At 38.1% G+C, this 23,556-nt stretch overlaps 1 protein-coding gene across 1 annotated transcript; it reads left to right on the plus strand.

Moving 5' to 3' along the window:
- The first annotated feature begins 1,205 nt into the window (after window positions 1–1,205).
- LOC149261299 (putative aquaporin TIP-type) lies at window positions 1,206–2,459 on the plus strand. Its single transcript, XM_089381528.1, has 3 exons — window positions 1,206–1,443; window positions 1,542–1,792; window positions 1,873–2,459. The coding sequence occupies exons 1-3, from the start codon at window positions 1,311–1,313 to the stop codon at window positions 2,245–2,247; spliced, it is 759 nt and encodes a 252-aa protein (XP_089237654.1). The 5' UTR covers window positions 1,206–1,310; the 3' UTR covers window positions 2,248–2,459.
- The last annotated feature ends 21,097 nt before the right edge of the window (window positions 2,460–23,556 follow it).

Raw genomic sequence — 23,556 nt, forward strand, 5'->3', positions numbered from 1 at the left:
TATTTTTTATAACAGTCATGTGAATCACTGGTTGGTTTATGTAAACTACCTATAATATAACCTGTCATGAAATTTGGGTTTCATTATGTCATTTCTACTTTCTATGATAGTCATAAAACCACCAAAAGCTAAAAGGATTCTATAGTTTTCATGTCGGACCCTTTTGTTAACTCTTTCTTACCTATATTAAAATGGATGACGTAGAACTCATTATGCTGATAAATAAATTAAAATCCAGTTTTGTTGAATCTTTTTATAACTCAGATGAGAATTAAATGTAATTGAATACTCATACAAGTAAATCACGAACATTAAGAAACTGTTTTCTTCTGTGACCCATACAATTTATAATACAATGATGAGCACAAGGCACATGATCCAACTATGGAATAGGAATCATTCATTGCACTAATGTAGCGACAATAAATACAGACATTCATGTATGGTTGGGTGGTGGGGACCTTAGGGATGGTTTAATGATTTGAACAAATTTGTCGTGGCGCAGCAGGCCTATTTCCAAAATATTGGAAAATTCTGCTCCGACAGCTCCTGCAAAATTTGCTCATAGCAGAAAGGGGCGGGGATATTGTGTTTTTAGTTTATATTATATTCAGAAAGATAAACATATGGAGGCATGCATATCTATATCTATAACATAATTCGAGGGAAATTAAAAAATAAAGCCAGTGGGCCTTTCAGTTTGAAAAGACTGGCGCCCCTCACCTAAACTCAAACGTCAGTGCATCCATTAATTTATTTGTTAATGGTCATCAACAATATAATAGTTAATGAATGAACGCTCTGCGGCTTATCAGGATTTGCTCTGTAATTTTATTTACTAATATGATAATGAAGGACGGCCAGGTCGGCGATTTGTTGGTCCAATCACTACTCTTAGCGGACCCACCGTCCCAATTTTTAATTAGGGTTCTTCACTGTCGAGCTGAACTCCAATCATATTGTATTTGCGCTCGTCATTGTTAGCGCATAGATTCGAGGCGAGTAGTGGGGGGCATTGTCATCATTATATCACTAAAAAAATGTTGTAAGCTATGGCATTTATACTGTGTCACCTGCCATGGACGGTGTGTGCTGACCCTGTTTCATGACAGCGACGTGTGGTGGCAGTCGGCCGCATGATTCGTGGTGCTAGGCCAGTTCTTGGACTTGCTCGGACTGGTATATAAGAGGAAACGAGCCAGGCTTTTTACTATAATTGATTGCAACTGCGAAATTCAGTGGGTATTGTTTGGGTCTTTTTTTAAATCTTTGGGGTCTCGTTTGAGAGTGTTTAATTCAGATTGAGTAAGATGGGCCGCCTGGGAATTGCAATTGGCAGCATTGGCGATGCGTTCAAGTTTGAAGCTTTGAGGTCATATCTTGCAGAGTTTATTTCCACTCTGCTCTTCGTATTTGCTGGTGTCGGATCTGTCATGGCTTACGGTTCGCTCTCTTCTCTATTGCGCTTCTTTTTTTGCGCCCTTCTAACCCAAATTCGAAAAGCTTGTAATCATGTGTTTTTGTTAATATGATGCGTGCAGATAAGCTGACCTCGGATGCATCTCTGAACCCGGCGGGGCTGGTCGGGGTGGGAGTGGCTCATGCCCTAGCGCTCTTTGTAGCTGTCTCCATCGCGGCTAACATTTCTGGTGGTCATGTCAATCCTGCTGTCACTTTCGGGCTTACCCTAGGCGGTCACATCACGGTCCTCCGCGCCTTTTTCTACTGGATTTCTCAGTTCCTTGGGTCGATCGTGGCTTGCCTCCTCTTGAAGTTCACCACCGGCGGTTTGGTAAGCCACACGAAGGATGTTATGTCATCATAGTTTCGATACTAATTGATAATGATAACAATTTATTGGTTGCAATGCAGACGACACCCATTCACTCGGTGGCCTCGGGCATGAGCACGGGCGAGGGGGTGCTTATGGAGATCGTTATCACATTTGGTCTAGTCTACACCGTCTACGCCACCGCAGCCGACCCCAAGAAGGGCGACTTGGGCATCATCGCTCCCATCGCCATCGGTTTCATCGTGGGCGCCAACATCTTGGCCGCCGGTCCCTTCTCTGGCGGTTCCATGAACCCTGCCCGCTCCTTCGGTCCTGCCGTCGTAAGCGGAGATTTCACCGACAACTGGGTGTACTGGGTTGGCCCTCTGATCGGAGGCGGCCTCGCAGGTCTCGTCTACGGTGGCATCTTCATTTCCGACGAGTCTCATGTGGCCGTGCCAGTTTCAGAATTCTGAGATGACAGCAGACAGAAATTCAATTAGATTAAAATGAATGGGATGACTTGAACAGCGACTTCGATTAAGGTTGGGTTAAGAAAGCTCGTGCATTCAATCGTTTCTTTCTCGCATTTGTTTGTTTGAATTAGAATAGGTGTTGCGCTGAGAATTTGCCTCTGCAACAGATTGTACTCTTCTTGTGTATTCTATAATGTCTTGTGTTGGATGAACCTCGCTCCTGAATGAAAATAATGTCTTGTATTGGATGAACCTCGCTCCTGAATGAAAAAATGTGTTTGATGACCTTGAAACCTCGTCTATTGTGAAAGGCACACTGCTTCTAATGACTTCTCATGATAGACCAAAGAAAACCGTTACGTTCTGAAGCCTGCAACTTTTTCTTTTTTTTTTTTCCGAAGGTGGTAAAACCTATCAAACTCAGGTGTCAAACCAACAGTGAGGACAGCCATCTCTGGCTGCTATCCGCTAATGCTGGGTTGACTCATCACTGTTAAATAGGAAAACCACGCCACCTGGCATAACCCTGCTGGTGGTCCGTAATCGGGAGCAGGCTCTCACTCCTGCCAGATGCCTCTGGGTCTTGGGCCGTTAACCTGTTTCCTTACGTCCGAGGAAGACGAGCTCTTAGCCAAGCAGAAGCAGTTTTACGGCATACTCCAGGCTTTACGGCATACTCCAGGCCGATCCGAAGTCTGCAACTTTTTTTTTTTTTTTTCGGAAGGTGGCAAAACCTATCAAACTCAGATGTCAAACCAACAGTGAGGACAGCCATCTCTGGCTGCTATCCGCGAATGTCGATTTGACTCATCACTGTTATCAAGGAAAACCACGCCACCTGTAATAACCCGCTGGTGGTCCGTAAGGGAGTAGGCTTTCACTCCTGCCAGATGCCTCTGGGTCTTGGGCCGTTAACCTGTTTCCTTACGTCCGAGGAAGACGAGCTCTTAGCCAAGCAGAAGCAGTTTTACGGCATACTCATTGAAATCTATTTTTCATAAAATATATATATATATATATATTAGCGATATTTTAAAGTTTGAGAATTTATAGATATATATTAGCGATATTTTAAAGTTTGCGAATTTTTTCCCGATGGAAAGAAATCAAGCTTTATAACAAAGGGGCAGAATTAGAGCACTGTTGCGAGGGCATTTTACACATATATTTAAGAATTTATAAAGAATAAAGCTATTATAATCATATTTATTAAATCATTATAATTCATATCATTTGTGAAGATTTAAACCTAAAGAGAAAAGATAACAACCACTATGCTAACGACCAAATGACCTCAATTCACAAACTTATATTAATTTATTCAACACATCATTAAAAAAACAAGTATTTATTTTATTAGATAAATTAAAGTAAAGTTAAATAATTTTTTATTTTTTATTTTAAATAAACCTTAGAAAAAAAAGGCACCAAACACATCTCGGCTTAAGATGGGAAATGAGATCATTATAATCCTAACCATTGCACACACTATGTAGCTTAATTAGAGGATTTACAAACACTATCAAGATCAATTATTTAGGAGACTAACTACCACGATGAATCATCTGACATATCATGTGCTTTCTTTGCATACTAAACAATATCTTTAATTTGACTACATATTGGAAAACACTTCTAAAAATCACATTATTTAATCCTATACCAATAGGAACCCAACACACCTTCCCAATTTAAACCCCTACTTTCACTAGGTATTGTAGGTATCCATTTTTCATTAACATTTTTATATCCCTTCATATTTTTTCATTAACTTTGAGTTGCATTTTTTATACCTACCGATATAAAAACCCTTTACTCCTATTATATGTTTGATATATTATGTCATTTTTTTCAATGTATGTCCCTTAATATGAACTCACTCATGTGGTATGGTATTGTTCCTCCATTGAATCCCCCGTGCTAACTATAGTGAATTTTTCATGATCATCATTTGGGAGACTAAGTATGGCCAATTTTCATGATTATCATTATAATCTTAACTTTTACACACAATGTCAAGATTAATTAAAAGATTTACACAATATTAAGATTGGTCAATTTTCCAAGCATGGAGGATGATGGAGGTCGCTTTGAGAACTAGGGTTTCTTGCCATTCCATTAGCCCATATGCTGATATGGATCTGGAGTTTAGCCTACGTTTTGTAGGGAAATAATGACTAAGAAACACATATCTCAATGCTCTCCCGGAAAAATATAGAGGGATGTGCAAGAAGTTGTTCGTGATGGATGGGTCACACAACCACTATCTATCATCTCCAATCTTCGTGGTTAATAGGCGACCAAGAAGAGTCAATGCTACATAAACATAGCCTCATTTAGTGCCCAAGATCGAGCCACAAAGACCGATATCATGCCTATTGGGCTATGTAATAAGATCTCAGAAGTGGATAAGGGAAACAAGCTCATTAGAGACGAAATTTATTTTTCTATTTTCCTCGGTTCTGTGTTCTAGTGCAAGGGGGTCTCGAATGTTAAATCTTTTTGGTCATCATGCCTTTTCATTCCATGGTATCCAGATCAAAGTCAATCTTTATAAAATAAGATTTTCCCCTCCCTCGTTAGGGCTAGTGAGGGGAAAGTGGATCTGTTCCAACCATATAAAGCCTTAAGATGTGGATACAATTCTACATGCGTAGATCTTCACTTTTTTCCACCTTCAAAATCCCGATTTCGAGCATATTTAACCAAAATCAGGGTTTATGCATAAAAGTGGACAAGATTTTCCAGATATTCGCAAAAACCTTGGAGGGAAAATCCAATTTGATTTGGGTAACTAACGAAGATTCAGTGGAAAATGTGAAACACAATGTGCAACATCAGGACAGACTCCTAACAATTGAGAAAAGGCTCATTTTAGAAGAAAACTCCTCTGGGACAAGAGGTCCCTCAAAGAATACAATATTAGTAAAGGTTCCACTCTATCCCCAATATCAGGATTTGATGCAGGAGCATTCAGCCCAATAATGTCATTGTATTTTAGTAGACATAGGGGTATTGTGTTTTCAAGGGAATTGGTCACTTAAGTGTGAATTAATGCAATTATTTAGGATTTTGAGTGATTTTAAAGAGAATAGGATTTAATTGAATATAAGGAGACATATTTGTAAATGTTCTTGAATGTAGGAGAACATGAGAGATTTAGGATAATTGAGAGAGGAGAGGATTTGAGAATTAATTGTAAAACTCAGATTAGGAGTTAGTTCATGGTTTTATCGATTAGAGAGGATCCTTAGCGATGAGGAAGAGATTTTAGGATTTTGTTGAGGAATCTATGGATCTAAACAAGGAACTGGTTTTAGAATCCCTTTGTATAAATGTAAGCCTAAAATTCAAAGGCAAAGGTTAGAAAGTTAGATGTTTTAGATAGGCTAGATAGATAGCTAAAGTGTGGTTGTAATCCTATGAGCAGAGTGTAAACCGAGGCCACTGATATTAGAAGAATCAGGCCAGAGAGACAGAGATTTCATTCTGTAATCAGTTGTTAATATTTATAAATACACAGGTTTAATTCGAACCTGTATTAGTGTGTGTTTCGATGTATTGACTGATAAATTGAGTGTATCAGAAAATTGCATAATATATATATTTATGTAGGCGAAGTTCAGTGAACGCAAAGAGGATAGCGAGACAGAGGACTATAAAGGGGCTATAGAACCCAATTGGAGAACCCAAGTAATGCTATGGAATGATCATGATTAAGAAATCACAGAGTTAAAGCTTGAGAGGGAGTTGCACAGTGGAATAGCGGAAGGATAGAACCTTTTGAAGAAACCAGAATCACAACAAACATTAAAGAAATGGTGGAAAAACCAAATTAAAGAGGCGGATGAAGAATTGTTGCACATTAGCCATTGGATATTTATGATCAACATCTAGGATTAAATCACATCGGTGGGATCCTTATGGAGATATCGGAATCGAGCCTTGGGCAATTGCGATGAGCGATCGCCGATTGATCGAGGACTGTTAGATCAAAACTAGATCAACAGTCGCAATCTAATCATAAATCGGAATTCGACAAAGGAATGAATAACCCCGGCCTCAAGCAATTACCGATGGCGACCAAACGATAGAACGTGGACCATTGGATTGGGAATAGGATCAATGGTGGAGATCCAATCACATCTCACAAAGGCAAGTGACAGCGTATAACAAGAATGTGATATTGCGATGGGCCGATATGCCAATAGCCGATGAAGCACTGATCAGAGGTCGGGGAATATGACGCGAGATTGTGATATGGAGATGAGATGATATGCGATATGAAGGCAGACCCGAGAAAGGTATAGGCACATGTATATAATGTTGTGAATCCGATATTGCATTATCGCATATCGGATGCGATAAGAGTTGTGTGTTAGTGTGATGCGGAGAATCCGATTGCAATTAGCGATAACTGTGCAGAGACGTGTTAAAAGCAGGAAAGGTATGATTATGCATGCTTTATGGGTATTTCCATTATGAATGGGTTATAATGAAATAGCGCGAATATGAAGGATTGATGTAGTTTAAAGTCCGATATAACTATAGTTATAAAGAGTGGGGTTTTGGTTATATATGCGGGCTTAAGGTTATAAAATAAGGTTTATGAGGAGAATGAGTCTCGATAGAATGGACAAATGAAGAGGTAGACTATGTTAGTATATAAATTATTCCGCATAGAGATTAAGAAAGCGGGGCCCTAACCCACTATTGATTTGAAGATTTTACTCGTTAGTGGGTCAAATTCCTGGGCAATTTAGTATATGCATGTTTGACATGTATACTGTGGGTAAATCAAGGGTAACCCTGCATCATTTGGTATCAAAGCATAATTTTTATTGGAAAAATTGATAGCAGAAGAAAATAAGGGAATTCTGTAGAAAATGACTTAGAATAGAGTTATGTGTTTTAAGATGTATATGCGGGCAAGGGGGGATCAGATCCTAATCTGACAAATAGAAGGTACACAGAGGTGATGTGTAGCAGATGCAAGAAACAGAGGACAATCCACTCAAAGTACAGGTGGAATGGTGGAACAAGATCATGCAGAGATCTTGAAGGTGAGATGACATGTTTTGTTTTGATTTGAATACTGGAGAATATGTGGTTTTTATATGGTTTCACAAGTGATAGCATAAGGAGGTGAGAATATTGCAGCAAGCCTAGAGCAAGGAGTGCTCAAATGGTTCGAAAGGAGAGAACTAGAGAGATGCTAAAAGACTAAGCTCAAAGGAGAGAAGCTTAGCAAGGCATATGTAGCAAGGAGGAGACTTGTTACTGCAAAGGTATTGTTGTAGATCATAAAGGTAATTCCATAGAGGATGTGGGTAGAATTGCTAAGTAATGAAGGAATCTGGTAAGACTTTCTAAGCGAAAGAAGAAGTGGTCAAAACCAAGTATTTCATGGTGATTGAAATACAAGAGGACAGTTGTGTTCTTGAGAAGGTGCAGATGAGTTGAAGCCTAGAAGGAGTAGAGAAGAGTGCTCAAAGGAGATTCCAGAGATAGAGAACCAATTTCTTGCCAAAAGACCAAGTATAGAGGAAAGCTTGGTGAGGTAAGTGGCAGCAGGGAGGACTTGCTGTTGTAGAGGCTTTAATGGAGCTCATAGTGAATGAGTGATGAAATCATGAAGATGGAGAAGAAGATGGCTACCAATAGTCATAGCAGAGGTTCTGAGGAAGACCACAACAAAAGAAAGATGAAGAAAGAGGATGACAAGACATATGGCAAGAGGATGAGTCAAGAGGAAATTGACAAATAAATTACAGAGATGAAAGAACAACTCGATGTATTGATGATGATACTAGAGGAAAGTCAGAGACAAGGTTGGGTATTAAAGAAGAAGCCAGTGAAGTGGCATAAGTTGCAGAGAAGGATACAACAGAGGCAAGGAAGGTGGCTGATGGAAAACTCAGAGAAGCTAAGTTGGAAATGGAAGTGTCCATTTGTGAACCAGAGCAGGGTGAAGTTCTGGGTGAAGATGAAGACTTGAAGACTGAAACTTCAAGTGAGACCAAAAGGTCTGATGATTTTAAATATGATAATTTGTGTATGTTTACAGGTGAAACATGTAAAGAAGGACAATTTTCTGATATTGTCATAAAGAGGGAAGAAGACAGGCAGAATCTAAATTATGTTTTAAAAGAGGAAGTAGAGAAGGATATCAAGCAATCAAGTAAAGGACTTGATGAGATTGAGGAGAAGACCATCGAAATATTTCTAAGTCATGTAAATGACTTGGAACAACAGGAGGAATTGGTGATTGAATCATCAAATGAGATGATGAGGTCTTGTGGTTTTACAACTGACAGGTTGTGTATGAATGTAGGTATTGTAGAAGATAAACCATTTTATGGAAATGTCTTGAATGAAGCTGAAAATTGCCAGGTAAAGTATGATGATGACTGCCTTTCAAATGAAGATCAAGTTGAGTTATTACAACAAAAGGAGTTCATAAATTCCATGCTTAATGGAGGAAATATCTTCAGTGGGGATGAGACAATTATGTCCTATGATAAGAAATTTGCTATTGAAGAGAATAATGAGGAATTGATTTTCTTAAATGATCAAAGGGAGAGTGATGGACAAACATCTAAAACTATCAAAGAGATGGAGGATCAGAATTTTATTCTAATTGAGAATGAAGAAATAGTGTCAATAAGTTATGCTTGTGACAAAGAAGAAGATAGTGAGGATTGTACAGAACTTTTGGGAGAAATTCCAAGTGAGATGGCAAATTTGTGGCAGGAGTTAAGTCTTTTGGAGAAAAGGCTAGAAGACCAAAAAGTAAGTGTTCAGGTTGTAAAATCAGAATTGAACGAGAATGAAGAAGTTCACTACAGTGGATAGGGACAGAAAGACATCATTAGAATAGATGGTGTGGAGGAGAGACTAGTTGACAGTCTCATGAATTCTTTTGAGAATTCAAATCAGCATACTGATGTGCTGATAGAGGAGGAGAAAACAGAGCAGCAAGCTGAATTGTTGCCAAAGGAGGAAAAGGTGCAGAAGTCTTATGTTTTTTATTTTAATAATTGTTTTATGAGTGCAGGTTTAGTTGCAGATGCTGGAGGAAATTTGGCACAGATGAGAAGCCAAATAAAAATGGAAGAAGAAGATTCTATGGAATAATTTAATCCATGGAATAGAGATGTTCAATTGCTGGAGAGAATGCTGGAAAGTCAGGATTCAATGCAGAAAGAGATAATCTTGACAGAGGGTAAGGATGAAAGGGGGGCAATCAGAATAAGTGAAGAAAATGTAAACCAACAACTACAAAGTGAAAGTAACCAACAACAGTTTGAAGAGTTAGTGGACAACAACAACAACCTGAAACAGAGAGAAAGTAATAGAAATAAGTGGCAGAATGTGGATTAGTGCGAGGATGAACTGGAAACAAAGATTGAAGAATTATGGCAGTTGATGATGAAACAGTCCATGTGGAGGAAATTGATAGCAGCAGGAAGGATGATCAATCAGAACTTGAACCTGATTGACGAGGAGAGGAAGATGAAATAGAATACATCAGACATACAACAACAAAAAAGGTGCAAGGCATTTGGGCAACTACAAACTAAAGTTTGGGACCTTGGAGGCTTTCTGTCAACTTATGAACACACATGATCAGGAGATCATGAAAATTTTCTACTTTGGGAGTTTGATGCAGGAGCATTCAACCCAATAATGTCATTGTATTTTAGTAGACATAGGGGTATTGTGTTTTCAAGGGAGTTGGTCTCCTAAGTGTGAATTAATGTAATTATTTAGGCTTTTGAGTGATTTTAATGAGAATAGGATTTAATTGAATATAGTGAGGCATATTTGTAAATGTTCTCGAATGTAGGAGAACATGAGAGATTTAGGATAATTAAGAGAGGAGAGGATTTGAGAATTAATTGTAAAACTCAGATTAGGAGTTAGTTCATGATTTTATGGATTAGAGAGGATCCTTAGGGATGAGGAAGAGATTTTAGGATTTTGTTGAAGAATCTATGGATCTAAACTAGGAATTGGTTTTAGAATCCCTTTGTATAAATGTAAGCCTAAAAGGAAAAGACAGGGGTTAGAAAGTTAGATGTTTTAGATAGGCTAGATAGATAGCTAAAGTGTGGTTGTAAGCCTACGGGCAGAGTGTAAACCGAGGCCACTGATATTAGAAGAATCAGGCCAGAGAGATAGAGATTTCATTATGTAATCAGTTGTTCATATTTATAAATACACGGGTTTAATTCCAACCTGTATTAGTGTGTGTTTTGATGTATTGACTGATAAATTGAGTGTATCAGAAAATTGCATAATATATATATTTATGCAGGCGAAGTTTAGTGAATGCAAAGAGGAGAGCGAGACAGAGGATCGTAAAGGGTTCGTAGAACTCAATTGGAGAACCCAAGTAATGTTATGGAATGATCGTGATTAAGAAATCAAGAGTTAAAGCTCAGGAGGGAGTTGCACAGTGGAATAGTGGAAGGACGAAACGTTTTGAAGAAACCCGAACCACAACAAACATTGAATAAATGGTGGAAAAACCAAATTAAAGAGGTGGATGAAAGGATGAAGAATTGTTGCACAGTAGCCATTGGATCTTTATGATCAATGGCCAGTATTAAATTGCATTGGCGGGATCCTTATTGAGATATCGGAATCAGGCCTTGGGAAATTGCGATGAGCGATCGCCGTTTGATCAAGGACAGTTGGATCAAAACCAGATCAACAGTCGCGATCTAATCGCGAATCGGAATTCGGCAAATGAATAACCCTGGCCTCAAGCAATTACCAATGGCAACCAAGCGATAGAACGTGGACCGTTGGATCAAGAATAGGATCAACAGTGGAGATCCAATCGCATCTCGCAAAGGCAAGTGACAACGGATAACAGGAATGTGATATTGCAATGGGCCGATACACCAAAAGCCGATGAAGCGTTGATCGAAGATCAGGGAATGTGACTCGAGATTGCGATATGGAGATGAGTTGATATGCGATATGAAGGCAGACCCAAGAAGGGTATAGGCATCGTTATATAATGTTGGGAATTTGATATTGCGTTATCGCATATCGAATGCGATAAGAGTTGTGTGTTAGTGTGATGCAAAGAATCCGATTGCGATTAGCGATAAAGGGAGCCTCAATAACTGTGTAGAGACGTGTTAAAAGCGGGAAAGGTATGTTTATGCATACTTTATGGGTATTTCCATTATGAATGGGTTATAATGAAATAGCATGGATATGAAGGATTGATGTGGTTTAAAGTCCGGTATAACTATAGTTATAAAGAGTGGGGTTTTGGTTATATATGCGGGCTTAAGGTTATAAACTAAGGTTTATGAGGAGAATGAGTCCCGATAGAATGGACAAATGAAGAGGTAGACTATGTTAGTCTATAAATTATTCCGCAGAGAGATTAAGAAAGGGGGGCCCTAACCCATTGTTGATTTGAAGATTTGACTCGTTAGTGGGTCAAATTCCTGGGAAAATTAGTTTATGCATGTTTGACATGCATACTGTGGGTAAGCAGGGGTAACCCTACATCAGGATTACTCGAAGGAAAAATACTTGGGCCTTTAGTCTCCTACAAAGAAGTTGTCAGAGGGAATATTGATGGGCCTCTAAATTAGACATAAATTAAGGCCCATGCCTCTAAATTAAACATAAATTAAGGCCTATGACCATCCTTTAGCACATTAAACCTCTCTTTTTGCATTAGATAATGTATTTTTAAATTTAATATATTCATTAGGAAGGTTTATGAATAATTGCATATTTGTACCTAATATTATTTATTTTTATGGAATATTATGACAATATTAGGCAGATTATGAAGATTTGAAAGATGAGATAATTTAGGGACTTGCTCCCTACTATAGGAGCATGAATATTAAATAATAAATAAACAAGATGTTATGGAATTATGGCACAGATTGTGGTACTCCAATGATTGAGAAAATCTAGGAATGTGTTCCCTGTCATTTAATGTAGATTCCTAGTATTGGGAACCAGATCCACTAATCAAGGGATTTTGGTGGGGAAAGCTTCCTCCTTTCATGGGGAATGATTCCTAATCATTTTGTATAACTACCATGTCAAATTTGCCTCTAGAGAGATATTTTTTACTAGTCTTCTTGTGGAGAGAACTTGTATTTTAGCAGCTCCATTGTATTTTCTTACAAGGATGTAATTGTATTGATGAAAATAATGAAGATTGATGTCATGTTCAGTTTCTAAATCTTGTTCTCCTCCATAGGCCTCTGAGTTTCCTTGGGTTTGGCCATCCTAGGAGCCTCAGAGCCCTTTTGTACCATTTTATTTTCTTCTTTTCACTTCTTATTCACATGCATCTCTTGTTCTTATTTCTTTCCATTTTTCATTTAGTATTAAGGATTTCTTGTTGTAGGATTGGGTTAAAAGGTTTGTGTAAGTTATTTTGAAAGATCACAAGCACCATTTCATCCTTGGAAAAGCTTTGGCAGGTCATAGTAATAATTGAGCTACTTGGATTAATCTTCTTATTCCCAAATCTAGATTTTTGGAACTCCTTTTTAGCAAAGAACAATAAATTTCTGCTATTTTTTAGAACATGCCAACGAGCTTCATTCGAGTTCGTTCCACTTGCATTAGATCACAAAAACATTATATTTAATAACAAAATTTACCCCATTGTATTTTCACTTTATTAGGTTAGGCATTTGATAGATTTACTAGCTCACTAGTTTTCGAATTTGTGATTTTTAGAGTAGTAATTTTCCGTTATTTAATAAATATTTCCCATGTATGGATGAATTTGTGGATAGATGCGGATGATAATGTGTGTTGTTGCAGGAGATTCTACATTGCAAGGAGACCTCATCTTGCCTCATCCACCCATGTCGCCAAAATCCACTAAAGTCTCAATCGAATTCTTGTTTTATAAGCAAAAATTGTCATTTCCATTGAGAAAATCCACCCATATTGAAGCCTTTGCTTGCGTTCTGGGTAGTTTCCACCACCTCCATGCCTTATTCTTCTATTATCCACCTTTCCCAACCTCCATTCCACCTTCTAGACGACTTCTTAAGCTTTCATCTTGCTTTTTGTCATAAAACAGAAGATCCTGTAGACATCTTGTAAGAACTAGTACTTCCTGTAGACATCCTGTAGGAAAACCTGTAGTGGCCTGTTTTGAGCCCGAATTGAGAAAAATCATCATTATAAGCTAGGATTAGACCCCTACTTGCCCTCCAAGCCATCTCAACCATTGTACTCCTTTTCCTCCACACTTGTCTCCCCTTCCAAAGAACTAAGCAAGATTAGCATTTACATTTTCAAGTAAAAAGATAAAAAGGAAAATTTTATTTTATATTTATTCATGCACACAACAGTTAGCCCTCTCTATATCAGATTCCATGCTCAGCTAGTTTAAAGCATCACTTGCGATAAATAGGGTTAAGTTAGGTTTCTTTTACATTTAGTTTGTGATCTTTATGCAATTAGAATATGTTTCTTTCCTTGTACTTTATTTCTTGCAATAGGTTAGGGTTCCCATTTTAGTTCATTTTATGTAATTAGTTTAGGGTTTGATTTCAGTACATGCACTCCATTACATCATGACAACAAAATAATGCCACATTGTATGCTGCACATATAATGTTGATACCTCTTAAGTTTGTACGAACCCCGAGTTGATAATTTAAAGTTGGTAGCCTTGGGAGTTGCAACATTCTTGTTGCAATACCGAGGCTCATAACTTTTTGGCGTCGTTGCCAGGGAGGTGTTAAGGTATGCATTGTTTTCTTCCCTAGTTGATTCATTTCTTTTACTTTTTGCAAAAACAAAAAAATATTTGCATTAAGCATATTTCATTTCAAAAATAGAGAAATTCATTGCATTAGTGTTTTAATTCAATAATTAAAAAAAAAAAATCTCCAACACCAACCCACCCCTCCATTTGATCACGTGGTGTAGTAAGAGCCACATCACTATTCACTTTTGCAGGTAGAAGAAGAAGATGGCAAAGAATGTAGAAGAAATGGATGGAGATGATGACAATGAGGAAGATCCTCTCGGATTTCCCATTCAAGATACTAATGTTAATGTGCACATGAAGAACATCCCTCCATCTTTTCTTTAGAAATTTCATGGTCTAAGGTCAGAGGATCCAGAAACCTTTCTCTTTGAATTTGAAATTGTTTGTACATCTTATGGTCACTTATTAAAACTCAAAAATTGAGATTGTTTCTAGCAACAATGAAGGATAGAGATCTTAAATGGTTCATGAGCTTAGGGACTAATTCAATAAGATCATGGAATGACATGAAAAATATATTTCTAGAAAAATATAAAGATCATGATCTTAAGGAAGAAATATTTAGAATGAATCAAAGAGAAGATGAGAGCCTTGAAGATCTAATAGAGAGGTTCATGTACAATGCTAAGAGGCTAAAACTACATCATTTAGGATCCAACACACTAAAAACCCTCTTACTTAGAACAATTAGGGATGAGTGGGTTGATCTCCTTGATCTCATGAGTGGAGGTGATGTATACCAACTATCATTTGAAGAAATTTGTGAAACATGTAAACACATATCAAGAGGAAGGGAAAGAGTAAGTAAATCAACATCAAGATTGGTAAGTCAAGCTAAACTTGGAAATTTTCTTGATAACTTTAAAACATAAATTTTTATAAATCTAAGTGAAAAAGTAGAAATGTTAAGAATTCAAAAAAAAAGAAAAAAGAAGATGTTGATATTTGTGTCATCCATGCAGAATCACATGATGTTAAATATTTCCCCTCATTACCAAGGTTGAAGGAAGTTTACCAAGAGGACAATGGAGCAAGTCAATTGCTAATGCAACTATGTTATGTAGCTCCAAGAGGACCATGGCAGCTTATTCAACCATACATGATGCAAGAGCATAATTCACAATTTCAAAGTTATGCATATCCACCTCAAAGTAATTGGAGCACACCCTTTGCAACATTGGCTATCTCAACCCCAAAACCAATCTTGACAATAAGGTTGGAAAAGAAATTATGGAAGCCATCCATAATGTCCTCCATACCCAACTCCATGTTATCCCTACTATTCACCTCCACCATAACCACAACCCCAACCACATATATCTCAAATATCCAATCCCACTCAACTACCTGTATAACCATTTCCAAACCCACACATTGAAGTAGCTCAGCTCACTTATAATGTTGAGGTACAACACTTCCAAACATCTCCTCTTGAGCTAAATGGTATTCACCATAGCTTAGGAAGAGTATTGCATGTCAGGCCAGGGTAACTCCAGACTTGGCAGAAAAAACTGATTGATTTATTTCATTAGGTAACTATTGTTTATATACAGGAATGTGACTGATCAGTTCATCTACTTGATGACTGTTCACATTCCGGGTACACCCAACTGCTGAGGATTAGGTGTCAACAATTCCCCCCCTTAATCTGAAGGGATGTTGGTGAGTCCAAGCATCGTTCTGGATCTTTCAAGCTTTTCTCTTCCAAGCGCTTTGGTGAAGATGTCCGCAATTTGCTCATTTGTGGAACAATGACGGAGATGGATTGTTTTGGCCTCAACGTGATGTCGGATCAGATGATATTTAGTATTGATGTGCTTAGTACGATCATGGAACTTTGGGTTCTTGGCCAACTTTATTGCAGAGGTGTTGTCAATCATGAGTGGAGTTGATTGTACTTGTTTTACCTGCAAATCTTCAAGAATTTTCCTGAGCCACACAATTTCTTTCGTTGCTTCAGCTGCTGCCACGTATTCTGCTTCTGTTGTGAATCTGCTGGAACTGATTGTTTGCGTGATCTCCAAGAGACAGCTCCTGATCCAAGACTCATAGCATATCCTGAAGTAGATACTCCAATTTCTTTGTCTCCATCGAAGTCTGAATCAGAGTATCCAATCAAGCTGAAGTCGTCCTCCTGTGTATACTTGATTCCAAGGTCTTGAGTTCCCTTCAAGTACCTTAGAACTCTTTTTGCAGCAGACCAATGTCCCTCACAAGGCTTTTGCATAAACCTGGAGAGGATTCCAACAGCAAATGAAATGTCTGGTCTGGTAGTAGTGAGGTAGATGAGACTTCCTATAAGCTGTCTATACTTTGTTGCATCCTCAAATTCCTTTCCTTCAATAGATGTGAGCTTTAAGTTTTGTTCCATTGGAGTAGAAAGAGGATTGCACTCTGTCATGCCAAATTTGTTTAAAAAATCTCCAATGTATTTCTTTTGAGAAAGAAATATGGATTTTGGATGTTGGGTTACTTCAATGCCAAGATAATAATGAACATAGCCCAAATCAATCATTTCAAAACTTTTTCCTAATTCTTTCTTTATGGATGCAATATAGCTTTCATTGTTCCCTGTCATTAAAAGATCATCTACATATACCACAAGATATACAACTGTTTTGCCAACTTTCTTGACAAATAAAGTTGCATCATCAAGATCAAAATGATTGAAGTTGAGTTTCAGAAGATGCTTTGTTAGTTTTTCATACCAGGCTCGTGGTGCTTGTTTGAGGCCATATAAGGACTTCACAAGTTTGCATACTTTATGTTCATGTCCTTTCACAGCAAATCCTTCAGGCTGGGACATAAAAACATTCTCTTTTAGATCTCCATTCAAGAATGCAGTTTTTACATCCATTTGATGGACTTTCCAACCGTTTTGAGCAGCTAGTGCAAAGAGTCTCCGGATGGTGGCCCATTTTGCTGTGGGGGCAAAAGTTTTCTCATAATCGACCCCTTCCTTCTTTGCAAAACCTTTTGCCACAAGCCTAGCTTTGTGCTTGTCAAGTGAGCCATCAGCTTTGTATTTGTTCTTGTAGACCCACTTGCAGCCAATTGGTTTGGTTCCAAATGGAGGATCAACCAGCTTCCAAGTGCCATTCTTTATGAGGGCATCATACTCCTTTTGCATCCCATTCATCATGAGAAGCAACTTTTTTGAAGGAAGTTGGTTCAAAATCTGTAGACAAGTTCAATTCACAATCATAAGTAACATCCATATCAACAGGTGAATTAGAGTCATCTACATCACCTCCATTTTGTCGGTTTGAGTTTCTGGTTCCTGTTTTTCCAATTTCATCAGGATGAACACTTTCAAGTGTCTTTGTCAGCCACTTTGGGGGACCTTTCTGAGATGGTCCAGGCTGCTCTGTTGATTGAGTTGGGACTGAATCAAGATTGAGTCTCCCAATTCTATCAATTACATCACTTAAAGCATCATCCGTTGTTGGAGTTTCATGTAGGGGAGATTGCTCTTCAGAAGAAGATTCCACATGTTGTTCTAGTATAGGAATCCCCCCTTCAAGATGTGGAATCTGATTATCAAATTCTTGAAATGATTTTGTTTTTGCGAATCTATCCAAGATGTGGAATTTGATTATCAAATTCTTGAAATGATTTTGTTTTTGCGAATCTATCCAAGCGATCAAGTTGCCGCTCAACAACATTGTCAGATTTGGATGATTCAAGAAAAATGACATCTCTAGATACAACAAACTTTTTATTTACTTCATCATAGAGGCGGTATGCTTTAGATGTGTTTGAATACCCCAGGAAGATACACTTACGACTTCTAGCACCAAGTTTGTTTCTATGTACCTTTGGTATTAAAGCATAACAGGTGGAACCAAAGATCCTGAGATGTTTTACCGAAGGAACATGTCCATACCACAATTCATAAGGAGTCTTGTTTCTTATAGCATTTGATGGACATCTATTCTTTATATATGCAGCACATAGAACAGCATCAGCCCAAAACATTATCTTTACATTTTTGAAGAAAAGCATGGATCGTACCATATTCAAGATTGTTCTATTCATTCTTTCAGCTACACCATTCTGTTGGGGATTATAAGGCACAGTTGTTTGATGCTTGATCCCATGTTGTCGAAGATAGTTTTCAAATTCATTTGATGTATATTCTTTTCCATTATCAGTGCGAATAGACCCAATATGAGATTGTGCATCATTTTCAATCCACTTATGAAAATTCTTGAATGTTTGAAAAGCATCAGATTTGTTCTTCAATAAATAAACCCAACACATTCTGGTGTAATCATCAATAAATGTCATGATATATTTATTTCCATTTGCAGAAGGAACAGGCATTGGACCACATAAATCTGAATGAATGAGTTCAAGCTTCCTATGTGCTCTTGAATGTGAATCATGAAAAGACTGTTTGCTATGCTTTCCTAGAATGCAAGCATCACATTGCTTATGTTTCCTAGGAATTGTAGACAAACCAACAACACCATTTTTCTTCAATAAGCGGAGACTGTCATAGTTTAAATGTCCAAATCTAGCATGCCATAATAAACTTGATGGAAGTGTACCTTCTTCATGATGAGAAATATATGAGAAATGTTGTGCATGAGCAGAGGTTCCTTGCAGTTTAAGAAGTCTTTCTTCTTCTATTCCCCTCATGACAAGTGAGTGGTCAGATGCTTTTCTCACCTCAAGCTTGCCATCAAACATATGAATGGAGTGACCTTGCTGGCGGATGTGGACCAAGGACAACAAGTTTCTCTTGAGCTGTGGGAGATATAGAACATGATCCAGAAGAAAGTCTGGAAGACCAGGCAGTTTAAGCCTGATTGTGCCAAGCCCTGATGGCTTGATTTTTGACTGATCTGCAAAGTATACTGCTCCATCAACATTGTCAGTGAAATCTTCAAAAAAATCTTTCCTATGAGTCATATGACAGGTTGCTCCTGAATCAAGCAACCAATCATTTTTCGAAGAAGCAAGTGAAGCATTAAACAAATCTTCATTTACTCCAATGTTACATTGTGCCTCAATATAGTGAGCGGATTCAGGTGCTTTACCTTTGTCTGTATCATCAGTTTTACCTTTCTGCTGGTTTCTTCTATGCTCAATTTTGTCCCATGGTAGCTTGCATGTAGAAGCATCATGTGATCCATTTCGTTTGCAACGAATGCAATGCAGATCTGCCTTTTCTCCTTGAGAATGTCTACCCCCCCTGCCTCTGAAATATCTTCCTCTTCCTCTTCGTCCACCTCTTCCTCTTGTAAAGTCTTGAGCAGGATGCTTTTCTTTATGAGCAAGGCACACAGTCTCTTCAGAAGATTCAGGAACTGTCTTCTTTCCAAAGGCTTTTTCTCTTTCAGCAAACTTTTTCACAAGAGAGTCAAAGGTTATATCTTTAAGATTTCCATTTGCTTGTAAAGACTCAAGATAATTGGAGTAGGTAGGATAGAGTGCCTTGAGAAAAGCAATAAGAGGGATATCCAGCTCAACCTTAGTGGATTTAATATCATGCATTATAGACTTTACTTCAGATGCAAGAGTAAGAGGATCATTATTTTTCAGTTCAAGAGTGAAGAGTTTAATCATGAGATGAACAACTTCAAGTGCAGAATGTGAGTCATAGAGTTCTTTCAGCTTTTGTAAAGCTTCAAAGGCAGTTGAATAAGATGAAATATGACGACTTACTTCTTCATTTACAGATGCTGCGATCAATGCATAGGCTTTGCTGTTCTTGTTTTCCCAAATGACAAGCTCTTTATCTGATGTAGGCTGCACAGGGTCTTTGTCTTCTTCTCCGACACATACTCCTTTCCACAACTCATTGTAGATGAGGGTGTGTTTTACCATCCGGGACCATTCAGGATAGTTCTCCTTGCCAGTGAGAACTATTCCTACCATAGAAATGATTGAATGCATTCTATAAAAAAAATTACTTCTGCTGATAAAAAAAAACTTCCTTACGTTACAGCCTTCAAATCCCTCTAATGTTTGCTAGAAGCATCAGCATTGAAATGATAACTTTTCAATGCAGCATTACCATTCAAAAGAAAACTGTGTAATAAATCGCGCAATACCAAACACTTTGATTGATATATATAAACACTTTGAAAAACAGCGCAATACTCTGAATGATAAATAAATGCTTTGAAAACTGCACAATACTTTGACTGCTTTGAAAGACTGCTTACATAAACTGCGCAATACTTTGACTCACAGCATTACCATTCGGACATTCACACTCTCATGGAATAAAACGCGCAATACCAAATCAGTTACCATACCATATCCTTGCGGTCGTGGGTTCGGCCCCCTTCCCAGTACAAATCCTCGAAACCTCCAACAATTTCAGGCAGAGATACAGGCCAAATCGTGACTATTTTGGCCGTCAATTAAACCTGCAAATAGCGAGCAAGAGGGAGCCGGACTGAGATTGTTGGGAAGAAATTTGACAACCTCAGAGCAAATTCCTTGAAGAAGCTAAAGGGGCGAACTTTCCCTTTAGAGCTTTCTTCCAGCCTCAACGGTATTCCGAGTCTTTCAATCAACGTTCACGATCTCGCCTCTTCTCAGATCAACAATTACAGAACAATTTACGAATTTGTCTCCAGGCAAGGGGAAATTCATAGTACAAGTGGAATATCGTGGAGAAGATATACGTCTGACGCAAGTGAAATTGTTCGAATTAGACAAGAGGTACGAGGTTATTGAAGTTCTGGGATATGGCGGATGGTACTACTTCATGGCGTTGCGCGAACTGCAAGTTCATCGTGCGGTCACTGGAAGAATATAGCATCCAGTAAGGATGGTGGGTAATACACCGGCCTAGCTCATGGGTCTGCCCAAACGTCCGCGGAACGGAATCACTGTCAATACAGGCAATACAGTGATAACAATGGCTAATGGCTCTATCCCACTCTCAACACTATCTTTTCGAGTCCCCTCAAACAGCAGTCACTTTCCCTTCAACCGCCACAACGGATCTTTGGCATCGAAAGCTCAGTGGACAGATGCGTTAGTGGACAGAGCCCAGAGGCGCTGGAACGGTTTTGGATTCTGGGTGAATTCAGGGCAGCGCAGGTGTGGCAGAATGACAGAGGCGTTTGAGGACAGAGCGCTGGCAGAGGCAGATTATTAAGAACAGAAGGGAATAAGGAAGAGGCGTTAACCAATGGATGCAATTACACTAACACCAGCAGGCAGATGCGTTATGGCAGAATATGGAACAGAGGAGTTACAAGGCATGCCAGAAAAAAAGGGATCTGGGACCTGTGCTCTGATACCATGTCAGGCCAGGGTAACTCCAGACTTGGCAGAAAAAACTGATTTATTTATTTCATTAGGTAACTATTGTTTATATACAGGAATGTGACTGATCAGTTCATCTACTTGATGACTATTCACATTTCGGGTACACCCAACCGCTGAGGATTAGGTGTCAACATTGCAAAAGAGAGATTCTCTTGATATCATCGAAAGACTACATCTAGAAGAAGAAGATTCAAATGAGAATACCAAAGGATCATGGGCTGCTTATGATGAAGAACAGACAAAAAAATCAAAGATCGAGAAATCTCCCTCATGGTTACCATCAAATCCTCCATGTATTCAAGAGAACAATCAACAAAAATCGGAAGATTTGAATTTCATAGAAGAAGAAGACATCCAAGATGATCCAAATCAACAAGGAAACCAAGGGCATCAAAGTTATATTGAGGTTTAGGTCCAGAAAATAAACAAGGTGCAGCAATACTCTATTCTCCAATCGTGCTTGATATCATTGAAGTCAAAACATTTGATCACTCAAATTCACGTACATGTCAAAGCATAAATTTCAAGCCTATTTCTGTCATCTTGATGTGCACATGACTCCATTGGAAGTATTCTTATACTTGAAAGTGATTTTGTTTTTCAAGTAGGGTAAGTGAATATATATATATATATATATATATATATATATATATATATATATATATATATATATATATATATATATATATAAGATAAAAAAAAAAGATCCTAGGTGAAAGCCTCCTTTGGGAGCTTAGGGAGATCTACTAGTTGAAAACCTCCTTGAGGCAGCTATTAGGCCTAGAAGAAAACAAATGAAAAAAAATAAAAAATTGCTCCATGTATTTCTTTGATGAATGCATGCACTCTCCAACATCTGCAAGCAACAAACAAAAGTTGGTACAAAAAGAAAAAATTGGTCAAACCTAGTCAAAATAAGTCAAATTTTGATTTTCTCCTCCTTTGTTCAAATGCTCCAACAAGGCCAAGGCCATGCCAATCCATCACCCTCATCTATTTCCACCATCCACCCATCATTCTCAAGCTTTTCCCATTCAGTTTTCTTGATGTCTAAAAAACTACAGGAATGCTCTATTTTACTACAGGAAACAAAAATACATAGAGCATAAATTTATTTTTTCCATAACTTGAAAACCATGAATCCATTTTCCAAGATGTTTCATGGGGAGATGCATATGGATGATGGTAACATGCTCAAGCAATTTCAACAAATTCTAGTACATGGTTTCCAAGAAATCGACCTTCATCGTCTACAACCATTTTTTATTTTTCTCGATATTCGTGCATCCATTTAAAAAATTGTTTCATGGGGAGATGCATATGGATGATGGTAACATGTCTAAGAAATTTCAAAAAATTCTAGTGCATGGTTTCCAAGAAATCGGTCTCCATCACCTTCAGCCATTTTTAGTTTTTTCTTGAGATTCATTCATCCATTGGCTAAGATTTTTTTTGGGAGGTGCATAATGATTATGGCAATATGCTGACAAAGTTTCAGGTCGATCCATTCTACCATTTGGGAGATATGGACAAAACAAGTTTGCTACAAGAGGTTGTCCTAAATTACTACAGGATCTCTACAGGAAGTTCTGAATTACTACAAGATCTCTACAGGAAGGCCAAGAAGAAGCTACAAGAGGCAATATGATGGAGAAATGGGTCAAAAGGTTAGGTATTCTTTAGGGAAGGTTGATATAGGTCCCCCAACAACTGCACATCAACAAGAAGACAACCCATCAACAAAATGAGATCAACAAAAAAGAAAATGGCAGTTAAGAAGATGTACCTGAGTCATGAGTAGCACAACGACATCAATTCAGCAACATCATGTATGTCTCTCCAACAACCATCAGGTAGGTATAGGTATGAAATATTCTTGACCTCTTCTATTGAGCATATTATAGCTATAAATTTGTTGTCAATGCATGAGAGATCAGGTTTTATAAACTAAGGATGGGTCAGCAGTCTCATCTGCCTTCAACTAGTTAATTGCAACTCACTCCTTCACTCATGCAATGTTGAAAAGTCAAAATTATGAAGGGCGATGATTTCAAGGAATGGGGAAAACATTTAAAAGAAGAAATTTTTGCAAGTAACCACAACACTCCAAGCCCTCCATCCACTTCATATTCACTATCTATCCATCATTCATCCATCCCATTTCATAATTTCAAGAAAAAACCCCACACTCTGTTTCATCTTGAAAATTTCTTGAAAAAACAAAC

Source organism: Pinus tabuliformis, chromosome 6 (assembly GCF_031772625.1).
Source record: "Pinus tabuliformis cultivar Carrire ecotype Pingquan chromosome 6, CPIR1, whole genome shotgun sequence".
In the NCBI taxonomy this organism is placed as follows: domain Eukaryota; kingdom Viridiplantae; phylum Streptophyta; class Pinopsida; order Pinales; family Pinaceae; genus Pinus; species Pinus tabuliformis.